The sequence below is a fragment of the Rhinatrema bivittatum genome, chromosome 7 (assembly GCF_901001135.1).
Source record: "Rhinatrema bivittatum chromosome 7, aRhiBiv1.1, whole genome shotgun sequence".
In the NCBI taxonomy this organism is placed as follows: domain Eukaryota; kingdom Metazoa; phylum Chordata; class Amphibia; order Gymnophiona; family Rhinatrematidae; genus Rhinatrema; species Rhinatrema bivittatum.
Window position 1 is genome coordinate 182,483,734 of NC_042621.1, and position 20,706 is coordinate 182,504,439.

A 20,706-nucleotide genomic window follows, 5' to 3' on the forward strand; every position below is an offset into this window, starting at 1 on the left:
GTTTTATGGGTTTTTGTTAATGTTGTTTATTATAAGCACATTGAATCTGAATTTTGAGAAGATGCAGCATATAATACCTTTTAATAAATAAAATCTATCTTCCCTTTAAATTACCTAGTTGCTGAATCCTGCTCATGTTAGTTTGTTCAATTTTTGAATAAGAAAATGTATATCTGAAGAAGACTTCAAAATTGAAGGATCAAGCTTTACCAGAGCCTCCCAAATGGCATCCAGTGTAATAACTGGCAGCTTTTATAGAAAAGAAGCTCTGGGCATCATATATTATGTTTTAATTTTGAAGAATGCTTTGATTATTTATGTATTGTCTTTTAAAGAACTCTGTAAATCGGCTTGAAGTTATTTACGAAAGTTTTGGTATATAAAATGATCAAATAAATAAATAAATAAATAAATAAATAATAGCTTCCGACGGCTTCAAAAATTCTCTCTTGGCCTTCAGTTTGTCCACAGCCTCTCCCTTCACTGCCAAGCTTCCTCTTTGGGTCTTTGGCGAAACAATCAAACTTGAAGACGCCAACTGCAGGGTGGATCTCTCCTCAACAACAGCGAGCGTGTCATCAAACTGCACTGGAATCAAGCTCCCTCCTTACTTTGTATGCCAGCTGACACATCACTAGATGACTCAATGGCATTTCAACACATGATGAATCAAGTATTCCAAAGCTTGAATCACCAGTGGAACCTGCAGATTCCAGATGAGAATCACATGCTGTATAGGAACTGATTTTCTGCTGGACAAGAGGGGGTTCTTGGGTCCTTAGGGATAGATCCAAACTTTCCCTTTCCCTTTTGGAAGCATTAGTAGAGCTTAAATGATCAGCAGCAGTTTCTTCATGCTGTCATCTTTCTTCTCCTGCATCATTTAAATATGCATATGGTTTATTAATCCTTTTCAAACATGCAAAATTGCTCCAGTATGGTCAGCAACCTCTGGAATTGCATTGAAGGAAGCTCATGGAACATGCTGAAGGAGTAATGTCAGCCTAATCTAAGGTCAAGAAGTAAAAAAAAAAAAAAAGCCCACACTTGACAGTTGCTATTTGGCAAAACCTGAATATCTGCTGAAATTTGCTCTAGGAATGCTAAAAATGAAAGGGTAGGAACATTTTCCTATGAGACTAAAATTCCATTTGTTGATAGGAGGTGTCTACATATTGATTGGTAAATTTGATTCAGTTATTTTTATTGTGGAAAAGTTTAAAACATATATGCTTAATTGAAAAAAAATGGCATCACCCCAGCATTCTATACTATTAAAAACATGTTTTTGCTAGAAAGCAAAACAGTGATATGACAAGAAAGAAAGGCAATCATAATCCAACTCTATTTCCTAGACATGTTTGGAAGTTTGCTTTACTTTTGGCCTCAAAAGGCAGGTGTAAAAATGCTTATAGTGCTGTTACTATTTTTGTTAATCTGAAAATGGAAGGAGAAAAATTTAGAGGCAAGTTATAATTAGAAAAACTAGGGCAAGATATAGACATTGATCTATATAACCATTTGAGAGAACATCATGCATTGCAAGTAGTTTACTATCCTTTTCTTCAGAAGCGTCTCCATTCGTTTTCCCACCACTGAGGTAAGGCTAACTGGTCTTTTAGTTTCCAGGCTCTTTCCTGCTACCATTTGTGTAAAGTGGGACCACAACCACCCTTCTCCCCTCACTGAACAATTAACAAGGATAGTGCACACAATGCAATCCCAGGAGTGGAGTGTGTGTTTTATGCAGAGTGTGATCCACCTTGTACAATTCTACTGAGAAAGGAGGAATATAAAACTAAAATAAATAAATCTTACCAGCAACACAGGTGACTTTGCTGTCCCAGAAAGTCTGGAACTGGTGTCCCTCCGCTTTCTATTTATATGCACAAGGGGCTCTGAGACAGCGTGCCTCCCAGGGATTCATCTCTCTCAAACTACAAGTACTAAAATGAATTGCATAAGCATATTCTCTCTGGCTGGGTTGACTAGCAACTCATTGTTCAGAATGCTGCTTGTTTTGCTTTTGGTTAGTCTTGTAATTTGGACACATTACATTAGGTAGCACAATATCCTCAAGCATGACTTACAGTTTAGCCTTAGGGTGTTTTGTTTTGTTTTTTAACTCATTGTGATAGGGCTGCAACCCTTTCCCTGTCCCGTCCCACCCCCCATGCTTAGGCTCTGTGTTATCACCGTCGACGGTAAAGGCATTTTCTCTTAGCTTGCAAAGCTACATAATGCAAGCTGTCTTCCATACATTCATCCGTCACTCTGTGCAGTTCCTTGTCCCTCCCGAAGCAGCTTTTATGTAAAACACGGACATGTCAGGTGACAACTCTTTGAAACTGTATGTTATACATGGACTGCTTATCCTGAATAAAAGAACATTACAATTCTCAAATAGTGAATAAACCTCATTTGAAATTTCTTCCACCTCACCCTTTTCTATTCTTGATTATTGCTGACGAGAAGGGCTCTTTCCACTTTTTTATTTTGGATTTTTTTCCATTGCTGGGCAAGCTACATAAGACATACTGGAAATTTGGAAAGGATACAACAGTATAAGCACAGCATGAAAGCCAAGCAAAATAGACAGATTCTTATTAGAAAAAGCAAGTGAAAAGTTAATGTATAGCACTGCTTAAAATGGAAACCCTTTAACCACCTAAAGAGATTAGTTTGAGTAGATAATTTCAAAATCCCAGCAGCTATTCATGATGGAAAATAAAAATTCCTTCATACAGTCACACACACTGCCACCAAATGATACCAGTTTGTCAGAGGATCAACGTCAGTTCTTCGGAGTCTTGGGAAAAATTACATAGTTGAGTCCTTTTCATTTGGAGCATTTCCTGTTTTTCACATCTTGATTGGAAATGAATGGTATAATTTGTAATTTTTTAGAAGTCTATTTCAACATCTCTTCAATGTTTGATTGAAGACAAATCCATGGTTTTGTGTGTGGGGGTCATACAAGAATTAAGACTGTTCTTCTGGAGCTATCACACCTTTCTTAAGGATGAGATTTCCATATAAAGCGGTTTCTCTGAAAAAATAAAGAAATGCAAAGTTAATTATAGCTAAGATCCCCAACCCATTCTAATCATCTACATCAAGCGCTTTCATTCTATATTTCCTCTGTTATCATTTCCATACTGTTGCTTAAGATTTATTTTATATGTCACCATCAGCATACACTAGGGATGTAAATATTGTTCAAAATCTTAACTGTTTAAACTACTAAAATTGAAATGGTTAATTATAGGCAAGGTAATTTTGCAACTGTGTGTGTAAGGCTAAAGTCTGCGTATAACTTTTACATGCTGACTTTACTCCACATTATGAACATGAACTTATAAGCATTTTAGAAGGTAATTTGTGTGTTTCTAATATCCCTTCCTCAAAGAGCTTACAGCTGAAGTTTAACCATGTAGAGGCTACGTTAATTTCTCTAGGCCACAGTGAGCGGAGGACGTGAGAATTAAAGGAAGGTCTGCAAATTCATCTCTCTTCCCTCTAACAATAGTGGTGTATGTGACATCACTGTCAGTGTTCTCCTTCAACTTAATTCCTCTAGAGACAACACCTTTCTTAATATTTCTCACTGTTAAGCACTGATGTTACAAATGCTAATTTGACGCCACTAGATGAATGAGGAGGAGGAGATACAAGAGACTATAGAAGAGAACCCATAATTCCGGAACCTATTCTGTTTATTCTGTCCAGGTTACATTTAGCAATATGGATAATTAATTATAAGACTTTCCTCTTAAACATTTTTGTTATGAGTGCTTCTAATATTATCTAAAAATAAACTAAAAAAAAGCTTCAAATTACTATTCAAACAGCTGCATTTAGCCTATACAGATCTTGTAATAGCTTTTCTCCAACCTAGTTGGAGTTTCCAGAATTGATTTTTTAACAAGCATTACTTTAAAATGTTGTAGTCTCACTTTAAAAATGACAAAGAGGCTGGTGGCATCTTATAGATCTGTAAGCATGTTTGGGCCAGAAAACTGCTGAAAGTGCTGGCGATTTTAATTAACACAACGGCACAAGGCACCACCAGCTTAGATTAAAATGTGTGCTGTTAGCTGAATAAATGTCAAACTAGTGAAATGCTGCTGTGATTATGCAAATGGCACCATGTGTAAATATAGGTCAGAGGAATATGGCACACTCCCAATCTCCAAAAAGACTGACTACGAATCATTTAACATGAGGAAAAGGAGATTTCAAATCGCTGACTTTTCAATATTTATTCTAAGCATTAAGACAACTGATGAAATAAATAGAAGCTAGTTAAATGTCAATCTGAATATGCCTAATGCAGTTATACCACACTACTAAAGCAGTTGTTTCTCCTGGTTTAACTGATCTAGCCTTTCAAGCTGTATTAAATTTGTCCTGAGCAATCACGGTTATCATGCTAAGTTATTAACAAGCCAATATCCAAAAGATCTAGATGCCTACCCTAAGGAATGAGGCACTTAGATCTGCCTAAATGAAAAAGCCCCCAGGACAAAATTTAGGTACCTAAAACGTGGGTGAGGCCAAGGATAAGGTGTATAGGAATTAAGTGAGGCAATCAATGCTGATTTCTAGCATTAGGCACCTAAGATATATGCTGAAAATAGATGCCTAATTTAGGCATTTTTTTAATAAGCTCTTTCCCTTCAAGTCTTGTACTTGCCTCAATACATTTTCCTATCTAAAGATAAAAGGATGGATCATTATTGCATGAAACCAGTCAACTCCTACAAAATAGTTACTAAGAGAAATAAGCAAGTTTGCTTACCGTAAACGGTGATTCCGTAGATCGGATGAATTAGCTATGCTGTCATGGGATCAGTCAATCAGGTCCGGAAGGCGGAGCTTTATTAAGCAGAGGTTTGGCTTTTTAGTCTCTGCGGCTGCTCGTGTGTTCCCGCGCAGGAAAGTAACAGATTCTCCTCAGTCTGTGATAAAGCTATAATTGAGTCAGAGAGACGGTGACTGACTGCCAGGGAGGAGGGCGGGTCAGCATGGCTAATTTATCCTGCTATCTACGGAAACACTGTTTACGGAAAGCAAACTTGCTTTTTCCCGTTGATAGTAGGGCTGAATTAGCCATGCTGTCATGGGAGTCCCAAGCTCCCGATCACGTTCTTTATGATATGTATGGTTGAACGTGATCTTTAGTAGTGTGGTAGTCACTGTGGACAGGAGGATAGAGAGTGCAGGATTGCTTGCCCTATCTTCGCATCCATGGTTGTTTGTTGATCAAGGCAGTAGTGGGATGTGAAGGTATGGAGTGATGACCATGTAGCTGCCTTACAAATGTCTATGGGTTGTACTTTTCGAAGGTGTGCCCATGAAGTCACCAGTGCTCTGACTTGATGAGCTTTGGGAATAGAAGATAGATGTAATTTCTGCTTGTTATAGCAAAACTGTATGCATTGTACTATCCAGCTAGAAATGGTATATTTTGTTACTGGACATCCAGGTGCTTTCGGATCGAAAGATACAAATAGTTGAGAGGCTTGGGAATCCGATTTTGTTCTTTCTTTGTAGTAAGCTAGCGCTCTTTTACAATCTAGCAAATGGAGTAATTTTTCCCCATCATTGGAGTGAGGTTTAGGGAAAAAGATTGGTAGTTCTATATTTTGATTGAGATGGAACTGTGAAACCACCTTCAGTAAGAAGGATGGGTGAGTTCTGAGAACTACGTTTTGATGATAAAACTGCAAGTATGGAGAATAATGGACTAAGGCTTGTAATTCACTGACTCGTCTAGCTGATGTTACCGCTATTAGAAATACTACTTTCCAAGTAAGGTACTTTATATGTGCAGAGTCTAGAGGTTCGAACGGGGAAAGCATGAGTTGTTTCAGAACTATGTTGATATTCCATGGAACTGGAGGTTTTGATATTGGAGGATGAAGGTGAGTTAATCCCTTGATGAAATGAGATAATAAAGGGTGATTAGATATAGGGATATCATTAATCGGTCTATGATATGCCCCTATGGTACTGAGATGAACTCTAATGGAAGATGTGGCTAGTCCAGCTGTGTACAGTGTATGAAGATAATCCATGAGTGTTTCCGGTGGACAGTCTAATGGTGATACGCCCTTAGATATGCACCAAGTAGAATATCATTTCCATTTGTAGTTGTAATTTCTTCTCGTTGAGAATTTTCTGGATTCTAACAAAATGAATTGTGTCGAAGCGGAAACTCCTTGTTCTGTTAAAAGGAGCTATTCAACCTCCATGCTGTCAAATGGAGAGATGAGTGTAACAGGTGTAGAAGCATCCCCTGATCCTGGAGTAGCAGATCTGGATGGTTCAGAAGACGTATTGGTTCTTCGAGAGATAGTTGGAGAAGGAAACTGTACCATGGTTGTCTGGGCCAGGCTGGAGCTATTAGTATCATTTGAGCTTTGTCTGCTATGCACTTTTGAATTGTCCTTGTTATAAGTGGAATGAGAGGAAAAGCATACAGGAGGCCTGTTGTCCACGAGATGAGGAAGGCATCCTGAGCGGGCTGGGACATATCAAGCAGAATTTTAGAACTTGAGCATTGATCTCCGTTGCGAAGAGATCTATTGAAGGTGTTCCCCATTGTATGAAGATGCTTTAGGCTATCTCTGCATTGAGTGCCCATTCGTGAGGATGAAAGATTCAGCTTAACTTGTCCGCTCTTGTGTTCGCCACTCCCAGAAGGTAGGTCACTTGTAAATGTATGCAATGTTGATGAGCATGCTCGAAGATGATCAAGGTCTCTTTGCAGAGGGTCCATGAACCGGACCCTCCTTGTTTGTTGATGTAAAACATTGCTACTTGATTGTCCATGTAGATCATAACTCTGCGTCCCTTGAGGTAATCTTGAAAAACTTGTAAAGCCTTTCGAATCGCTCTGAGTTCCAACAAATTTATCTGCAGGGTCTGCTCTGCGATTGTCCATAATCGTTGCGTTTCGTAGATCTCGAGATGTGCTCCCCACCCCTTGCGAGATGCGACTGTGGTTAGGACTGTGTTGTGAGGAGGAGGACTGAATAGTGCTCCCTTGGAAAGGGTGGAGTGTAAGAGCCACCATGTTATGTCCTTCCGCATTTCGGCTGTCAGCGGTATTTTCTGTGTTAATGGTTGTGTGTGTTGTTTCCATTGTCGTTTTAGTCCCCACTGCAGACGTCTCATGTGTAGTCTGGTATTGGGAACCGTGAAATTGTCTGCCGCCATGTGACCTAAGACTACTAGAACTTGCCTCGCTGAGGGTCTGAGTGTTGTGCAAGAGATAGACGTAGTTGTGTTATTCGTTCCGTTGGGAGGAATGCTCTGTTCCGAGTGGTATCCAGGCATGCTCCTATAAACTGCAGTCTCTGTGTTGGTTGCAGATGTGATTTTTGAAAATTGATCACTAGCCCTAATGCTTGTAAGCACTGTATTACTCTTCGGAGATGATCGATCAATATGTCTGGAGTCGAGGCTATTATTAACCAATCGTCCAGGTATGGAAAGATTGTCATACCCTGTTGTCTGAGATGAGCCACCACCATTACCTTTGGTGAACACCCTGGATGCAGCCGACAGTCCAAAAGGGAGCACTTTGTATTGGTAATGCTGATACTTGTACCGAAAACATAGGTAATGCCAAGAGAATGGATGGATTGGAATGTGTGTGTATGCATCCTTCAGATCGATGGAGCACATCCAGTTGTTGGGTTGAATTAGAGGTAGGATTGACTTTAAGGATACCATTTTGAATTTTTCTTTGGTCAGAAATTTGTTGAGTTCTCGAAGATCCAGGATAGGGCGGAGGCTACCTGATTTCTTGGGTATTAGGAAATATGGGGAATAAAACCCCGAGTTCTGGTTCTTTGGGGAAATTAGTGCGATGGCCTGTTGCCTGTGCAGGAGTGCAATCTCTTCCGCTAGTTGTGACTGAGACCTCTGAATTTTTAGTGTGGGAAGGTAAGGTAATGTGGGTTTTGTAGTGAATTGAAGTTGATAACCTTGACGTACCATCTCCAAAACACATTGATCTGAAGTTATTTGCTCCCAAACTGGTAGGCAAGAGTGGATTCTTCCCGGAGCGTTAAGTGTTGTGGTGGTGGCTGTATGCTTAAAAATACGGAGTTGTTTTCACTGTAGTTGCTGGTTGCTGATTTGTTTGTCTCTGATTTCGAGGTTTACCCCTGCGTTGAAGGGGGGCATGTTGTTGTTGTTGTGGCCGTTGATACGACGGGTATGTCTGTGGACGAAAAGATTGATAAGACCTATAAGGTCTATGGTTACATGAGGAGCGACGATGAAATGTGAAATAATGTCGTGTGTTAGAGTAGGCAGGCTGTGATTGTAATGATTGCACTGCTATAGCTTCGTCTTTTAATTTGCCCACAGTCTCTTGAAAACGGTCACTGAATAGGTTGTCCCCTGTACACGGTAGATTTGCCAATTTTTCGTGTAAATCCTCTCTGATGGTGCTCGAACGCAACCACGCCATCCTATGGGCTGCTATGGCCATCGCTGATGCTCTAGACGATGTTTCAAACCCGTCGTACACTGAATGGAGGAGGTGTCGGGAACACTCCTCCATATCATGGAGCATCTGTGGAGTCTGGTCTGCCATAGAGGAGAGCATACCTTTCATGGCCTGGATACATTCGTATAAATACTGTACCATATAAAATTGGTGATGCATAATTCTGGCGTTTAGCATTGCATTCTGGTACATTTTCCTGCCAAATTCATCCAAATATCTATTGTCTTTGGTCGGTGGGTATGTAGTGTGTGTTTTCGACTTTTTGAATCGCTGCATCACCGATTCTACCACTATTGAAGCATGAGGTAATTGTGGCAGCGCGTATGGTGAGGTTTTCCGCATACGAAATTTAATGTCAGTTTTCCGTGAGACTGCCTTGAAAGAGTGAGGGGTTTCCCAGGATTTTTGGAGAACACTATGAAGTACCTCTTGTAGTGGTAAAGATGTGGGTTCTCCTGGAACATCAAATATCTTGAGAAGACCCAAGGTCTCTGATCTAGGATCTGATTCCTTTTGCACGTCTAAATGTAAGATGGTACCCAACTTTTCTAAGAATTTTGGGTATGAAAGATCTTCTGGCGGAGAGTATGGTTCCTGTGGTTGTTCCCATGAGTCCGAAGGAAACCCCGTAGAGGATGAAGGAGATGTTGGTGGAGATGTGGAATCCACAGGGGTGTCCTGTTTTGTAATTGGGGAATGTGGTCGATCTGGTACCGGTGATGACGGAGGTTCTACAGACGGTTCTCTAGATAGACGAACACTCTGTTCTCTAGAACCTACCGATGGTTGATTAGTCATTTTGAAGGAGGCTTCTAGGGTTTCATAGAAACCCACTAGAGACTGCGATAGCTGCCAAAAAGCCTCTTTTGTTTTAGGAGGCATGATAGATTTACCTGTTTGGTTTGGCGAGTGATGTGGTCTCAGCTCTACCAGAATTGGCGGAGGTAATGTAGCTGAGACATCACTTGGTTTGTGAGTTTTATCTCTTGTTCTTCTAGAAGAGGTGCTTGAAGACGTGGATGCATTAGAAGATGTAAGGTGTATCACTGATCTATGTGAAGGTGCCTTAGGATGTTTACTCCTAGAAGAGATGGAGGTAGAGGGGCTAACTTCCCATCCTGTATCTTTATGTGGAACTGTTTTATGATGTGAATGATGTTTATGGCGATGGGTCAGTACGGGTGCCACATGAAGTCTATCCTTTGCTGGTGACTGTCTCTTATGTTTTGATCTAGATCCCCTTGATGATGATAAAGTTCCTGAACGATGTGGCGTAGAGTCACGAGAAGTTGAGTGGGATAATTGTGGGGATTGATGCCTCCATTTTAAGCCCTCTCGGCTTGAGTGTTTCAATTTAAGTATCTTTAATGCCAGAGGAGTTCACTTATCCGGTGTTGAACTCCTTGACCCGTTTCGGGATTCTTGTTCCGTACGAATTGAGGTCTTCGGCGCAGTTTTGTGAGTCATTGTTTTTGGCGCTGTCATGTGCATCGACGTCTTCGGCGCCGTCATCTGCACCAGTATTTTTGGCGCCGTGGCGCTTGATAGAATTTGCGGCTCCACGGCTTGTACTGGAGACGGCGGCGCTGACTGCTCCGGCGTTAACAGCCGCAGTCGCCCCCTTTGCATCACTTCCTGCGCCCGTCTCGAGCGATCATGTGGCGCCGTCCGTTTCAACGAGGCCGATCGATCCCAATCGGTTGGATCAGATCCCTTGAATGCCTTGTTACCTCTTTACCTCCAGGCCTGGAGGGGCAAGGATCCCACGATGCCGCTCTCCTGTGTGAGGGAGCGGGTCTTGTTGAAGGTCCCTGCGAGGAATGAGCCTCCAATGGCTCCGAAAGCTGAGTAACTCTTTCATTTTGTAGGCCCGCTGTCTTTGGGCCCTAGGGGACATGCGAGCACAAAACTCGCATTCCCGTGAATTGTGGTTGGTGCCGAGGCAACGGTAACATCGGTCATGGCCATCCGTGACCGACATTACCTTACCGCAGCGATAACGTTTAAATCCTGACTTTGACATCTTCTGAGGAGAAAAGAGCTCCACGTGCGATCCTGCGCGCGGAAAGAAACAGACTGAGGAGAATCTGTTACTTTCCTGCGCGGGAACACACGCGCAGCCGCAGAGACTAAAAAGCCAAACCTCTGCTTAATAAAGCTCCACCTCCCGGACCTGATTGACAGATCAGATCCCGTGACAGCATGGCTAATTCAGCCCTGCTATCAACGGGAAAAGACTGTATCCATCCCTCTGTGTTCTATTTTCCCTGTGTGTCAGACAATTCCTGCACAGCAGTTAGATTAGCTGAAATAGTCAGACTTGCTGAAATAGTAAGAACATGCAAGACTCTGTGCTCAAATAAATCAAGACCACTTACCCTGTTGCTACCACAGCAAATGCTTTTTTTGCCCGTTCATAAAAAGCAAATCTCTCTACTTTTTCTAGAATGGTCTAAAAAAGAAATTGTGTTCTATTAGTGTCTGCATCTGGAAAAAAGTAAAGAATGCATTTGCAGAATTGATAAAAGGTTTACCAGCACAGACCAGACTAAGCGGTGTGAGGCAAAAGACCGAGAATCAAGGGAACTCCTGGAACTTACTGGATCAGTTCCAGGGCCGGATTAACATAGCATGTGTGGGGTGGGGGGGAAAAGTGAAGAAGATGATCCCTCCTCCCTAATCTCTCTCTTATTTCCAAGCTGCTGTAGCAGTGCTGGCTCTGAGGCAAAAGCAACAGTGACTTGAGATTTACAAAATTCAGCATGAGACCCACCTGCAGCCCATGCATGTTGACCGGTCCTATGGAGCCACTCCCCTCACATGGGTTTCATTGATAACGGGAAGCCCGTGCATGAGAAAGGAGGTGGGGCCAGTCAGCGCACAAGGGCTGCTGAATTTTATAAATCTCGAGTTGCTGCTGCTGGCGCTACAGTGCAGCCAGTGCCGGGGTGGCAGGCTCAGATGAAGCATGGCATGGAAGCAGCGGCCTATAAAAATTTGGCACCAGAGACATTTTCCTTTATCCAGATCTGATCAGCTTCCATTTTTCATGCTAACACCCTGTACATCAATCATCCAACTGTTGTGGGGAAATAATAGTACTGATCTTTCTTCCTTCTCCCCTTACTAAGATATCATTCATTATTTTGCATTATCTATACCAGAGGTAGCTTCAAGCATGTTTCTCAGATGATATGACTGAAAATGATGTTATGACCACGCCTAGACAAATATGGTCCAGATCTAAACCCAACTCCAAAATTTAGGCACCAGGATGGCTACCAGTAACCCCCCTCCCAATCCCATCCCTGATTCTTTCATGTACTCAGCCACCCCTAATGCCTCCAAAATGAACTCATCCACCTCCCAGAACCTAGATGCCTTCACCCATTCCCATCTTTCTGAAACATACTCACTGATCCTTGCTTCCTTCCAACATACTCACCCTTACCCTCTCTGACCTCCTCCATATTTAATCACCCCCCTTCCAAGTCCCACAAGACTCTGGGGCATAGCAAGACTCGAACCACGAGACTGAACCTGAACCTGAATGGTAGACGAAGTTTACATGCTATGAAGCAGCATCCTTCTCCAGCATCTCTCTGAACTTGTAGAGAGAAGGAGCACAGAGAAGTGGTCAGCAAATACGAGAGAAGAATTCAGCGAAAAATGAGCAACTGGACAAGATGTTGCAATAAAGAAACAGGGTTTAATTGAAAAATTGCTTTCAAATTAATTGTAGTTTACTGATAACAATAAAAGTTACTTTAGAAAATCAAAATGTATGAGGCTTTGTAAGATCAATTTTCAAAGGGATCTCGCTGGAAACTACCGACTTACCTGAGGTGAAACTGCACATCTCAGAGTAGTTAAAAATGCATGTGTACTCTCACAACGTGCATACTTTTAACCACATTAAAAAGAGATGTTCCTGGGGGTATGTTTAGGTCTAGGAATAAATTACACCTGTAAAATTGAATCAAATGTATACTGGATTTATAAAATTATTCTGCCTGGTCTTTGTTTGATACATTACCTTTTCACTTTATTGGTATTATTTGTTGTAAGTTTGTGATTTTTAACATGTAATTCTGATATTTTGTGTCTTCATTTGTAATCCGCTTAGAACAATTTGTTCAACTGAGTGAAACAGAAGAATTTTTAAATAAATAAATACATTTATTATCTGCATGATTATGCATCTGTTTCTCTACCAGGCACAAATATCAGGTGAAAAGTACATGGACATATTTGTGCATGTGTAACTGTTTAATTAATTTTCTAAGAGAAAATACCTGCATACTTTCTCTTGGAAAATTTACTGCAAATTATGTGGTTCAAAAATAGCCATCAACCTCGCATCTAGCGAGAATACTGCACATTGCCCCTGTATATTGTAAAAAATGAAAAATTTAAAACAAGGTTCTGCTGCTTTTAAGTGGCATTCCCATTTTCAATCTTTGTGGATTAGCTTTGAGCCTGATTTTTTTTAATGGTATCCTCCTAAAATTCATCCATTTGTCTTCAGTGTTCATTTCTGTAAAATCTCTGGAAAGGAAATACTTCATTATTTACTTTATAAAGATTTAGCACTTTAATTGTATTTTATTTTTCAATTTCTGTTACAATTTCAAACAAATAAGGATTGGATAAGTTCTTGGAAGAGAAATCTATTACCTGCTATTAAGTTCACTTAGAGAATAGCCACTGTCATTAGCAATGGTAACATAGAATAGACTTAGTTTTTGGGTACTTGCCAGGTTCTTATGGTCTGGATTGGCCACTGTTGGAAACAGGATGCTGGGCTTGATGGACCCCTGGTCTGACCCAGTATGGCATTTTCTTATGTTCTTAAAAAAATAGTCTTGCTCATTTTATTCCCCTTTTCTATCTGCTTTGCCTCTTCTTCTTTGTACAGCTAAATTTCTTCCTGAGAAAAGACTTGTAAGTTTGGAGGAACATAATCTTAGCTTCACTACATTACTGTTTCTTTAAACTTCATGAAAACAAAATTATACATGTTTATTGTCTCATCAAGCTTGAAAATTAATTCTAGTTTCTCAATTGTTTCTACCATGAAAGAACACAACATAAGAATATAAAATGTGCCATACTGGGTCAGACCAAAGGTCCATAAAGCCCAACAGTGGCCAAACCAGGTCACAAGTACTTGGCAGGATCCCAAGAGGTAGATAGATTCCATACTACTTATCCCAGGGATAAGTAGTGGATTTCGTCAAGTCCACCTTAATAATGGTTTATGCACTTTTTAGTTTCTTTCTGACTCTGTATTCTTCTATTGTAATATCCTGCCATGATTTATTGCAGTTATCTTCATTCTAATCCTTGGAGCACACAAAAAGATTTGGATTTCAGGATATCTATAATGTATATTCATAATGCATATTTATATGCCCTTTGTCCAAGAATTAGCTTAATTTGCATATGCTAATTACTCTGAAAACCAGACCTATTTGTGGCAAGCCTAACTCCATCTTGTGTGTTACTACTGAAAGAGTTTCTCTCTCCCTGATGCTAGCTTTTTATTTCTTAACCATACTTTTCTCTCTATATCTTTCATCATCCTTATTTCCCCTACTCTGTTCCCATTCAGCGTATTAACTGTGCTCCATCTTCTTGCTATTCCCTCTTCTCACCTTCCTACTTTACCAATACTCTATCAAACCAATTAGTTTCCCTATCTGCCTTTTTCCTGGAGGGTCAAATTTAGGTTCCTATCTGGAACACATGCAAATGAAAGTACTCATGCTTCTCAATGTAGAAAAATAAATGTTTCTCTTATTTGCTGCTTTTGCATTATCTATAATGGGCCCTTTTTCTACTCCCCTTCTACTCTCCTGGTGAGGCATAGCCGCGCGTATCCTTTAAAATCCGGGGTTGTCGCGCGCAAGGCTGTGCAAAATCGGCAGCCTGCACGCGCCGAGCCGCACAACCTGCCTCCGTTCCCTCCGAGGCCACTCCGAAATCGGAGCGGCCTCGGAGGGAACTTTCCTTCCACCCGCCCCCCCACACCTTCCCTTCCCCTACCTAACCCACCCCCCAGCCCTATCTAAACCCCTCCTACCTCCTACCTAACTGCTCCCAGGTCGGCTGCACATTTCCCCGGCCTGGGAGCAGTTTCGGAGGCCTCGACCACACCCCCTGGCCGGAACCACGCCCCGCCCCCAGGATGACGCACCGCCGCGACACACCCCCATGACACGCCCCCTAGCAAAGCTCCGGGACTTACGTGCGTCCTGGGGCTTGCGCGCACCGCCGAGCCTATTCAACATAGGCTCGGCGTGCACAGGGGGAGGTTGGGGCAGGTTTTTGGGGGGTACGCACGTGTCCCTTTGAAAATCTGCCCCACTAAGTCTAGCTTCTTAGATTAAAAAGGACTCATCAACACTACTGAATAGAATAGACAAACAGGAAAGAATGTTCTAGAACGAGAGGTCACAAAATGAGGCTTCACAGTCATACAGGAGAAACAGCAGGAAAAGTTCTTTCACAGGATGGATCCTGGATGCATGGAATGGACTCCCAATGAAGGTGGTGGAGTAAAAACAGTAAGAGAATTTTTAAAAGCTTGGCATAAATACAGAGGATCCCTGGTGACAAGGAAGTGAGAGGGATGTTAGGGATCAGCTGTGTTCTGTGGCATTGGGAAGACTAGGTGGGATGATTGCTTCTTACTTGTCAGATTCTATGACCGCAGCAGTTTTGTGACTTGATACCAATCCCTATATTTGTCCAATTCCTATCTTTGACAAGAATTGGATCCTAGCATTCTCTCCGTCCCCAAAATACTTGGTCTTCTTCCCAAGATCCCTTTTTCCTCTCTTTCTTTCCCCATCCCTAAGATCTTCTCTTCATCTCCTCACCCCAAGAATCCCTCTCTTCCCTATTCCCATTCCTTGCTCCAATATTTTTTCCTAACCAATAAAACTAAAAAAATTATGCAGACACATAATTAAGGCCTAGATTCATCAAAATGTCATGTTTATCGCGCAAATAACGCATGTGACAAAGAAAAGGGGTGTGTGTAATCAAATCGCTGGGCTGCCGCATCACAGAACTAAATAACGCTCGCGGTATAGCGTTATCACTCGTGGCATTGCGTCATAGCGCACCATGGAGTGTCACGGCAGCGCACGATATGTTTTTTTCAGTATAAATACAGACTTCCTGCACGTGCCTCTTTGAGAGTGTCAGGAGTTTGGTGAGAGGAGAGTTGGTGAGTGATAGTAGGAGGTTCTAGATTGTTATTTGAGTGCTTTGTCTTGTTATCTGTTCTCACCCGTTCCCTTTAAACTTGCTCTTTTGTCATCTTTGTTGAAGTGAAAGTTGTTTTTTTTTGTAACTGATAATTTTTATTAACATTTAGAGGCCAAAGCACAAGTAGCAAATGGTTCAGAAATGTAAAACAATACTATAAACCCTTAAGTCCCTCCCCTTCACCCCCCTCCCTCCCATTTCCATGAGCTCTAGAATATATAACTGAAAATCAAAGCCAGAGGTAGGCTAAAATGCCAATAAACAGGTGCCAAAATACTAAAAAGCCATACAAAGAGGTTTTCAATAACAACAGCTTAACACAAAGGTAGCAGCAATTATAGATCAGCATAAAGGCATCAGCGCTTATATCGCCTGTTGTTTTTCCCATTGCAGATAGAGTGCCCAAACCTCCCAGAATTTGGATGAAGTTGCGTGAAGTTCAGCAGTTATAGCAGCCATCTTGCAAGAAAAATGCACTCTATGTTGTACCATTCCCAATGTTGGTATCCCCAGTTGTTTCCAAGAACTGGCAATTTCCAACCTGGTTGCAATAAAGACTTGTTGACAAAAGAGAATGTATGTCTTAATCATAGTGGGTGGAGGGTGATGTAGGAGCATAAAGCCAGCGTCCAAGATATTGTGAACTCCTAAAAGGCCTTCAATCCACTGGGCTACTGTAACCCATAAGGTCTGAATTTTAGGACAAGTCCACCATACATGAAAAAAGGTCCCCAGTTGCCCACACGCTCTCCAGCAAGAAGCGTCAAGGTGTGGATATCTGCGGTGCAGGGTTTGCGGGGTGAGATACCATCGCGTGATCATTTTATAACAGTGCTCCTGAAAAGAAGCAGACACTGAGCATTTACGAGCTTGCCGGTAGATTTGCGACCAGTCTTTTTTTGGTCAATTGTAATCCCAAGTCTGCTTCCCAATGGTGTGTATGAGGAAAAGATCCATCCAGCTGATCAAGCAAGAGAGCATACATTTTTGAAATTATTCCATGAGTTTTATCAATGTCTGCACAATAGATTTCAAACATTGTTTTTCCTTGTTGTATAGAAGATGATATCACTGGAGTACGGAGAAAATGTAATACTTGATTCTAAGAAATCTTTTGAAGGCAGCTTAAAGAGAGTTTGTAAATCCTGCCAAATCATTAATGTCCGGCCCTTGAGTAAATATTCAATACGATGAATACCTTTCGCTTTCCAAGCTTGAAACGTGCTGTTTTGACGGCCTGCAGGAAATTGCAAATGATAATATAATCCTGTGGAATGATAATACCCCCGATCCCCAACTAGTTTCCTCTTCCATTTATCCCACAGTCTTAACGTGGTGTCCAATGCTGCAGTCCTTGTCCCATTCAGCAACCAGGTATGGCGCAGTTGCCACGCCAAAACAGTCAAGGGCATGCCCCCAAAAACCTTCCCTTCAAAAGTGACCCATTGTTTAGGGGAACCCCTCCTATGCATATCGGGAATTGCTGCTAACTGTGCCGCCACATAGAACCATTCCAGATTTGGAACACCCAGCCCTCCCCAATCCTGGGGCATGGGGAGAGAGGAGAGAAGAGGCATCAGGATAGAGGGGGAGGGAAGGGGCGGATGCGGGCAGGAGTGGCAGTGGAAGGAGTAGGAGTAGAGACAGGCACAGGAGTAGAGAGAGGCAGCAGGAAAGGGATAGGAGGGTTTGGGAGATGGAAGGGGCTAGTCAGGCAAGTTCAGGGAGAGGAGTAGGACAGGCTAAGGATAGACAGAGAGGGCAGATTTAATAAGAAGGGAATGATGAATAAAACCATAATGTCTCTGTATTGTTACATGGTGAGACCGCATCTTGAATACTGTGAGCAATTCTAGTCGCCGCATTTCAGAAAAGATCTAGTTTCACTGGGGAAGGTACAGAGAAGGGCAAACAAAATGATAAAGGGGATGGAACGGCTACCCCATGAGGAAAGGCTAAAGAAGTTAGGGCTGTTCAGCTTGAAAAGAGACTGCTGAGGGGGGGGGGGGGGGGGGGGGGGGGGGGGATACGATAGAGGTGTCTAAAATCATGAGAGGACTAGAACTAGTAATAGGACTAGGGGCACTCCATGAATTTATCAAGTAACATTTTTAAAACAAATCGGAGAAAATTCTCTCTCACTCAAATGCATAATTAAGCTCTGGAATTCGCTGCCAGAGGATGTGGTTAGGGAAGCTGGTGTAGCTGGGTTTAAAAAAGGTTTTGATAAGTTCTTGGAGAAGAATTCCTTAAACTGCTATTAATCAAATTGACATATTAGTAACATGGGATCTATTGAATGTTTGGGTATTTGCCAGATACTTGTAACCTGGACTGTTGGAAACAGGATGCTGGGCCTGATGGACCTCAGTCTGACCCAGTATAGCAACTTATTATGTTCTTATATGTATTTACAGTTGTGAAGTCCTCACCCTTCAGTCAGTTCTTTTCATAAAAAAAAAAAAGAGGCTGAACTTCTTATTCTCCACTGCAAAATCTCGGACTCAAATTTCTGGAAAAGTTTCCACAATCCTTTCTGTATTGGTCATTAAATAGCCCCAAAACACTCCCAATGTCCAGGCAACTCCACCTTAAACAGCAGGCATTGACTAGTCCAAAATATTCAGGACTCTAGCCAGTTTACCTATAAATTCCAGGCCACTTTTATAGCCTCTGGAGATTAAGTCAGTTCTGCCCTTCTGCAAAACCAAAATGTTCTACCACAGCTTCAGAATGTAGCATTTTTGAAACCATGAGCTCCCGAATTCAGCTTCAGTATCCCTGAAGACACATGGCCATGACTTCAGTATTATTGGGAGTGCCTTTTTATAAAGCCGGCTTCTTGTATCATAAATTCAAAACTCTCATTGCTGCCCATTAGTCTTTCAAAGAAACATTCTTTCAATTTCCTTGCAATTTGCGCTAACTTAGCTCTTCGCACAGGTAATTAGCGCAAATTGCGATAATTGCTATATTAGCATAAAACACGCCCCTTTTGCTATCGCATGTGGTACTTACCGCATTTTGATAAATCCAGGCCAAAGTATCCCTAATCCAAGGACAACTGATCTATCCTTTGCTTGTGTTCGCTTTCTGGGTTCAAATGACTGGTTTCCATGCTCTTTCAATTTCCCGAGTCATCCCTTTTGGGGTACTTTGTCAAATGCCTTCTGAAAATCCATATATACACTATATCAACTGGCTCACTTTTATCACAAGTTTATTTACACCTTCAAAAAAATCTAATAGATTTGTAAGGCAAAAAAAATCACTTTTCTAAAACGAAGTTGCCTCTTTCCCATTAAGCATGTCATATAATTTTGTTTTTATGAATAGCTTCAAAATTTTGCCCAGCATCGATGTCAGATTCACTGGTATATAGTTTCCTGAATCACCCCTAGAGCCCTTTTTAAAAATTGGTGTTACACTGGCCACCCTCCAGGTACTGTGGCTGTTTTAAATAATACGTTACAGATTACTAGTAGCATGATTGTAATTTCATGTTTGAGCTCTGTCAGGGCTCTGGGTGGATTCCATCTGGTCCTCAAGATTTGTTACACTTTAGCTTGTCAATTTGATCTATTACATCCTCCATTATCACACAGATTTGTTTTAGTTGCTCAGAATCACCACCAACACAGAATATATCCAGCATGGGTATATTCCTAACATCTTCCTCAGTAAATAGCAAGGCAAAGAGTTCATTCAATTTTTTGCTATTTCCTTGTCTGCCATGAGTACCCCTTTTGCCCCTCAGTCATCTAACCAACTGACTTCCTCACAGGCATTTTGCTTCAAATGTACTTGAAAAAGTTTTAGTAGTTTTTGCATGTATGGCAAGCTTCTTCTCAAATTCTCTCTTGGCCAGTCTTCGAACTGTTTTATATCTAACTTGCCAGTACTTATGCTCTTACCTATTTTCTTTATTTGGGTTTGCTTTCTGTTTTTTGTTTGTTTTTTAAAGATTCCCTTTTGGTTTCAACTGCCTTGTTCACCTCATCATTAAATCATGCTGACAGTGATTCAATCTTCCTTCAACCTTTTTTAATGTATGGGTTCCAATTTGGTATTTTTAAACAGTGTCTATGCCATGCAAACTTTTAACTTTTGCAACCACTACTTTTAGTTTTCTTCTCTAATTACCTCATTCTATCATGGTCTCCCTTTTTAAAGTTATATACTACTGCAGTAGTTTTAATATCCTCACTCCTGTGATTATGTCAAATTTAATTGCACTATGGGCCTTATTTTCCAAACGTATCGCACGCGAAATGTCCCTTTTCGCGTGCGATACCAAAATGGGGGCGGAGTCGGCCCCGGAAGAGGAGGAGTTGGGGGGGCCGACTCTGCGACGACGGCGTGCACAGCGAAAAGGTAAGTGCCTTTTTGCTGCCTATTTCGCTCCCAATAGCTACACCTCGCGCTATTGGGTGCGAAACCGGCAGCGCAGGCCCGCCCCCCGTTTCGGCCCCCCCGGCCCTCATCTTCTAAAGTATCGCAGGCCTGCGATACTTTAGAAAATGAGGCCCTATGATCACTATTGCTAAGGGGCTCCACCACAGTAACTTCTTGCACCCAGTCATGTATTCCATTGAGGACTAGATCTACAGTAGCTGCCTCTTGTTGATTCTAGGATCAGCTGCTCCATAAATCAATCATTTATGGCCTATAGAGACTTTACTCTCTAGCAAGTCCCACTGACACAGTCAATACTGGGGTAATTGAAATCTCCCGATATTACTGTGTAACCAAATGTATTTGCCTCTCTCATTCTGCAAACATTTCAGTCTTTTTTTTTTTTTTATCTTGGCCAAGTGATGGTAGAATATACTCATTGCTATACTCCTACCTGTCACATATGGAATTTTTATCCATAACAATTTTACAGTGCATTTGGTTTC

The 20,706-nt window shown here is 41.6% G+C and overlaps 1 protein-coding gene across 2 annotated transcripts in view; it reads right to left on the minus strand.

Moving 5' to 3' along the window:
• Window positions 1-2,472: 2,472 nt before the first annotated feature.
• Window positions 2,473-20,706, minus strand: part of FUOM (fucose mutarotase) — a 145,079-nt gene continuing 126,845 nt past the window's right edge. For both annotated transcript variants that reach the window (XM_029609597.1, XM_029609596.1), the window contains 2 exons: window positions 10,906-10,979; window positions 2,473-3,049 (listed from right to left, as the gene is read on the minus strand). In XM_029609597.1, coding sequence (XP_029465457.1) covers window positions 2,983-3,049; window positions 10,906-10,979 — 141 coding nt within the window. In that variant the 3' untranslated portion in view covers window positions 2,473-2,982. The remainder of the gene's footprint in view (window positions 3,050-10,905; window positions 10,980-20,706) is intronic.